Source organism: Petaurus breviceps, unplaced genomic scaffold (assembly GCF_028583685.1).
Source record: "Petaurus breviceps papuanus isolate PSGF00001 unplaced genomic scaffold, PetGlider_PUasm1.0 490, whole genome shotgun sequence".
Taxonomy (NCBI): Eukaryota; Metazoa; Chordata; class Mammalia; order Diprotodontia; family Petauridae; genus Petaurus; species Petaurus breviceps.
In genome coordinates, this window is record NW_027186352.1 from 12,119,227 (window position 1) to 12,125,742 (window position 6,516).

Here is a 6,516-nt window from a genome sequence, read left to right on the forward strand (position 1 = left end):
CACACACACATTTAGTTTGATCCTTACAACAACCTTGTAAGTTAGGTGCTGTTATCCCCATTTTCCAGTTGAAGAAACAGAGGTTCAGTGACTTGGCTAGGGTCACACTGCTAGTGTCTAAGGTCAAATCTAAACTCCAGTCTTCCTGACTCTGGGCTGAGTGTTCTGTCTATTGTACCACTTGTAGGTCTGAACAAAAGGACATTGATTTTCTTTCTAAGTCTTATGGGTAGGAGAATTAAAAAGATTAGATATTGATTTAAATTCAGTTGGGAGGAGCCAGGTCAGTCCTAGAGGGAGGGAGAATTTCTTCTCCTTCTCTAGAAAGGCAGCAGTGGTGCCATGGAGAGAGCTGGAGCTAGATAGAGGCAGAGGGCAGGGGTCCAAAGCCTGGCTTTGTTATTCCTTGGCTTCTCTGTGCCTCTATTTCCTCACCTACAAAATGGCAGGTTTGTTCTAATTCCATTTATCTCACAAAAGATTGAACTGGAAGCTTGGATTTAATGATCTCCAAGGAGTTTTCAGCCTAAAGCCCACCATGCCACAGCATCCTGGATCCTCCCCTGGTTACTGATCTCAGCCCCACCTGAGGAGCCCCTGGGAACAGGAAGATGCTCCAGGACTGACCATGGGTCAGGAAAGCGTCCTGAGCATGTGTTTTTATGAAGAACGAGGTATCAACACAAACTGCGGAAAATGAGGAAAAGATGTCAGAAATGCTCTCAAGAAAGGCAACAGAACAGGGAGCAAGGAAGCTGCTTCGGTGCTTTGTGTGTGTGTGAGCATGTGTGTATATGTGTGTGCGTGTGTGAGCGCGCGTGTGAGTGAGCACAGCAGGGCACATCGAGGGGTCCTGATCCAGCACTGGCACTAAATACTCTACCACATCGGGCACTCGAGGAAACTCGATTTCCTACCAGTGGGATGATGGCTGAACTGCACTTGAAAAGGGTCCTGGCTGGGGGGGCGCCTACCCCCGCCAAGGGGACCAGACCCCCCCCCCCCATACTCCCATTGGGCGCGAGGCACTCGCCCTCCTCCCTTGGCCTTGGGGAAGTCAGGAAGCCACCTCTTGGGGAGGGCACATCCAGGGACCTGGAGCTCAGATCTCCTACCCTGTGGCCTCCCTGGCCACCTCCCTCGAATGTCTTCTCTTTCATGATTATTATTATGTAAGTCCCTTGAGGGCAGGGATTGATTTGCTTTTTGTATTTATATCCCAGCACCCTAGTACCAAGCCTGGTGCATGGTAAGCATTTCATCCATGCTGCTCAATCCCTCCCTCCTGCCACAGGCCACTTTGAGGCACTCTGGCTGTTCCTAAATTACTGAGCGGGCCCAGTGGAGGCAGAATCCACACTAGGAGGCCTCATCTGGACTCACCCTCCCCAGGGTACAAGCTCAGCTTCTGGCGGAAGACTTCTAACAAAGGGGGCCCACTGCCTCCCAAGGCCCTCTCTGCACAGTTCTCTCTTCTTACCTTGAGCCTAAAGCTGACTTTTCACAACACTCCCCCTAGGTCTGAGACCAGGAAGGCTGGGAGCCAGAAACCTGGGCTCAAATTCTGCCTGTCCTCTGTGACTTGGGGCAAGTGCCTTCTCCTCTCAGGCCTCTGCTTCATCATGAGTAAAGTGAGGGCATGACTTAGATGGTCCCTGAGGTCCCTGCAGTCCTGGGACTGAGGCACCCAATAATGCTTCTCCTTGAAAGTCTTTCACATACTTGAAGGCAGCTTTCCCCATCCCCCCTCTTCTCCAGGATAAGCAAGGGCCTCCTGTGGCCCAGCCTCCAGTCAGGTTGCCTTCCTGGCTGCCCTCCTGTGGACACGCTTCACTCACAGTGAGGGCAGTGTGTAAGGCCCGGAAGAGGGCTGGCTCTCAGGAGACCAAAGGAATTTTAAGACATCACAATCAACAGGAAGAGAAAGGTCCATTTTTTCACCAGGGGAGGAGCTGAGGAATCTGGGTGGGGATACCAGCAGCCTTCTAAAAGGCCCTTCTCATATAATCCGCCATTGCTAAAGAGTGACAGTGAAATCTTCCCATCAAAGAGAAAGGGAGAAGCAGAGAGATCTGGGCTGTGTATCAGGGTGACCATGGGCAAAGCACTCAGTTTCCTCATCTCTCAAATGGGGGCAATAATCCCTGCAGGTCCAAGCTCGTTAGGTAGTTCTGAAGCCCACATGACGTAAGGCACGTCCAGGGCTTGCAAACCTTAAAGCACTAAAAGCACAGCCAAGATTTCTATTAGTTTTGTTATTACTATTATTATCTATTATCTTCCTGCTGCTGCTACCGATATCACCACCACCACCACCAAGATATGATATTGCCCTGGCTTTCAGCAGCCCAAGAAGAAACAAACAGGCTTGGGGACTGAGGAATAACACTCTTTTGAACACAGATGGAGGGCTTTAGAGCCAAAGAGATCCCTGAGACCATCTAGGCCAATGCTCACATTTCTCCGATGGGCAAACTGAGGCCCAGAAAGGAAAGGTGTCTTGACTAGGATCACACAGCTGGGCAGAGGGAACGCCAAGATTAGAGACAGGCTCCTTCCCCCAATCTGTTGCTGTCTTCCACACTGACTTTCCTCATCCTTCCTTAGCTTCTGATGGATGGGCAAAAATCCACTTTCAGTCTAGGCTCCCCCACACAGGGAGCCCTGCCTGTGCCCTGCGGGCCGCTGCCTTGTCGGGAAGCCCTCAGCCGTCGGGAAACTTTCTGTTCTAGTTCAGTGGTCCAGGGGGTGCCGTGGGAAGAATATTAAGTATGAAGTCCCAGGATAGCCCCCTCAGAGGTGGGGGAAGCTTTGTGGTAGCTCCCTTCCCCAACAGCCTCCCTGAAGGCCTCCAGGACTGAGGAGCTCCCTCCCTCTGAAGCAGACCTTGCTTCCGGGCCAGCTCAGGAAGGTTCTTTATACTCAAGTCCAAGTTGACCTAATGGCAACTTCCAGCCATTATTCCTGCCTCTACCTTCCTGGGGCAAGCAGGGAAAAGCCACTGGCTGTCAAGAGACAGGCCTTTGAAGAGGCGCTCACACCCTGCTTCCTTCTGGCTCAGCCCTCTCCCACACCCAGACTTGCCCTGGGTTTGAATTTGACTCTGACACTTAGCACAGCTCTGGCTTTGAACAGTCCCTTTCACCTTCCTGAAGACATGGTTTGTCACAGAGGATGGACTGCTGGTCGTGCACTGGGAGGACTGCATTCAACTCTTGCCCCCGGGGTTCATTACTCAGTGACCCCAGGGCAAGATTAAGTACTTAGGCTCTTTCTCTCAGTTTCTTCCCCTGTAAAACTGGGAATCGGGACCAACAGCCTTGGGAGAAGCCCTTCCAACTCTGAATCCATGATTCTGGAATCCTTTCTCTCTCTGGGCCTCAGTTTCCTACTCAGGAAGACTTGAGTTCAAATTTGGCCTTAGGCACTAACTAGCTGGGCCGGTCATTTCACCTCTGTTTGTCTTAGTTTCCTCATCTGTAAAATTTGGATAATAATAGCACCTTCCAGGGTTGTTGTGAGGCTCAAAGGAGAGAATATTTGAAAAGTGCTGAGTACTGTGTCTGACAAATAATAGGAAATTAATAAGTGCTCCCTCCTTTTTTCTCTCCCTCCTTCCTTTCTTTCTTCCTTCTCTCCTTCCCTCCTTTCTTTCCTTCCTCCTTCCCTCCCTCTCTCCCTTCCTTCCTCTTCTCCTTCCCCCTTCCTTCCTTCCTCCCTCCTTTTTTCTCTCCCTCCCTCCTCCCTCCCTTCTTTCCTTCCTTCCTGCTTGCCTTCCTATAATAAGGGAGTTGGACTCAATAGTCAGTAAAGTCCCTTCTGGTCCTAAATCTCTCCTGTAGCCAATGGAAGTATCTGGGGATTGGGAGGCATCGAGCCCTCTCTGACTCTTGTCTTGGCCTCTGTCTGTCTTTGTCCCTGTCTCTCTCTGGACTGGCTTTTCTATTACCTCAGCAGTGGCTGAGTTAGAAGACCTGGGCACAGGTCTTGAGCAGGCCATTTATTGCCTGTATGACCCTGGGTAAGTCTCTTCCCCTCTTTGGGCCTCAGTTTCCCATGTGGAAAAAAGGACAGGGGCAAACAGCTCCCTAATGCTTCTATTTTCCCTATCCAGGGAAGAAGAGGGTTCAAGCTGTCCTTAAAGTATAGGAAAGAAAGAGGGCCCAGGCTCATACCCTGAGTCTGCCACCTGAGGGATTACTTGTGGGCAAGTCCCCCTTTCTGGTGCTTTTTTCTCTGCACAGTGAGGGGGATGAAGGAACCCACTGGTGACTTCCTGGAACCCTGGAAGCGTTTGCTAATTGGATCAACTTCATGCATGGAGTGCCTACTGTGTGTATTGGGCATCCTGGGGGCTATGAATGACTGGATGTCTATGCAGCCCTACCTTGTGTTACAAGAACTAGGGCCTGTATTTAATTACTTGGTATCTATTTGTATTTATTAACTTTCTATCTACCCTGCAGAGACACACACACATACAAACCTATCTCTAAATATTATCTCACTACTGACATAAACACAACATGTATATACACAAACTCATCTCTCCAATTGGAATGCAAGTTTACTGTAAGATCTTCATGATCCCCTTTGGGATTTTCTTGGCAAAGATCCTGGAGTGGTTGGCCATTTCCTTCTCTGGCTCATCTGACAGATGGAGAAACTGAGGCAAACAGGGTTAATTGACTTGCCCAGGGTCACACAGCTAGCGTATGTCTGAGGCTGGATTTGAACACAGGTGTTCCTGACTCCAGGGCCTACACTCTATCCACACACAGGGCCACCTAGCTGCTCCAAGCATTTATTAAACAACTGTGATTGGCTAGGAATTGACCTAAACCACTTGGGATACAAAGACTGTCTCTGCCCCAGGAGGTCACAATCCATTGGCGCGCAGACGAGCTCCAGACAAGGTCCGCCGACTGTCCTTGCTTAATAATTACCTGGTTGATGGGGGCTGGGGACCCGACCTGACCATGCACAGTATTCAGCCTTAAGGGTCCCAGGAAAGACCCTGGGAACGCGTAAGGCAGTTGTGACCCACGGTTCCAGACTCCCCAGGCTCCGGGCCACGAAGGTCGCTGCCATCTCTGGCTGTCAAGCGACTTCTCCCAGGAAGATCTAAGCGATCTCCTGGGAGTCTGATTTCCAGGAAGCAAGGCGAAGTCAACATCCCGGAGATTACTCCTAGTCCTTCTGCCCCGCGGGCATGTAAGGGCATGATTACTGTGCTGTCTCTACCGCCCTTCCCGGGTGAGCGCAGCCGCGGGTTTCCCCCTCTTCCCCCAGTGCAAGCCCCACCCTCCCAAGACCCGGTGCCGCCTCTATCTCCCATTCCCCTGACTCTGGCAGCGCAGATAGGGAAAGGTGGGGGAGTTTCCCGGCTTGCCCCGACTTCCCCAGAGCGGCTCGCAAGCCAGCAGGCAGCGGGCATCGACACACTCCCCCGGGGCTAGGGAAGTTCTCGCCCAAGTCTAACCCCCGTCCCCTTCCAGGCTCTCCTGCGGGGACCTTGTGGCATCTCCTGGACACTCAGGGAAGCCCTGCCAGCTATGGGGCGGCTCTGGCGGGGGCCCGCGGCCCGCACTCCTGGGAGGGCTTCCCCGCCCAGCCCGCCAAACTTCCCCCTAAGGCTTAAGGAAGGCAATGAGGCGCGAGTGTTATTACTCACCAGAAGCAGAAGCGGGACCTCCAGAAGGCTGTGGCCGCCCATGACTGTCTAGAGCCAGAAAATGAAAGTAGAAGAGGCAAGGCAAGGCTGGAGGCCGGTCGGGGCGGGGCTGGGCGGGGTCCGCCCCCCCCCCCCCCCCCACTCCCCCCCATCCCCCCCCCCGCCCCGCGTCCCCCGGCCCCTGCCGCCCCTCACTCACCCAGTCTCCCCCTCCCATTCATTACTTCCTCTGTCGGTCTCCCAGCCGGTCACTTTCTTCGCCCGAGGCACTGAATGCCATTCTAAAGGAAGGCACCCCAGGGAACTGGGGGAGCAGGTTCAGCCAGTGCCAGTCCTACAGCTCAGTATGTGGCCGTGTGCCCTAGGGTACTGAATTTTCCTTTTCTGTGACTCAGTTTCCCCGCCGTAAAATGGGAATAATAATCCTGGAACTACTTTTCCTAGAGAGTTCTCGCCAGGAAAGCCAGCGCGTCAAAGAGCATTTATCTCACCCTGAGCCAGACAGTTCGAAGAAGTGGGAATACAAAGGAAACATCTCCGAGACACCCCTCGCTCCCCTTTGAAAGAGCTTTGTTGGATTCATATAGCCGTAATCACGCGCCTCATAACGTGGCTAATGTATGGCTCTGACCGAACTCCCAATATGGGACCTACTTCAGCGCAGGTCGGTCTACAGTGCTCGGTCACTTAGGGTCTTAGAGCCTTGTGCCTCCTCGCTTCCCCGCCACCTCCCTGCACCCAAGTGTGCTATGAGAGAAAAGGAGAAGGACGGGGGAGGGAGGGAGGAAGGGGAGGGAGAGACGGACAGAGAGACAGAGAGAGAGAGAGAGACAGAGAGAGAG

General features: G+C 52.7%; 1 protein-coding gene across 4 annotated transcripts in view; it reads right to left on the bottom strand.

The window, feature by feature from the left end:
- The window catches only part of FAS (Fas cell surface death receptor), a 41,066-nt gene extending 34,702 nt beyond the window's left edge, over nt 1-6,364 (bottom strand). Inside the window, exons 1-2 of one of the 4 annotated variants that reach the window (XM_069101758.1) lie at nt 5,874-6,364; nt 5,675-5,722 (exon numbers count right to left, since the gene is read on the bottom strand). In XM_069101758.1, coding sequence (XP_068957859.1) covers nt 5,675-5,722; nt 5,874-5,891 — 66 coding nt within the window. In that variant the 5' untranslated portion in view covers nt 5,892-6,364. The remainder of the gene's footprint in view (nt 1-5,674; nt 5,723-5,873) is intronic. The other 3 variants (XM_069101757.1, XM_069101759.1, XM_069101761.1) reach the window with 3 other exon arrangements.
- Between the last annotated feature and the right edge of the window lie 152 nt (nt 6,365-6,516).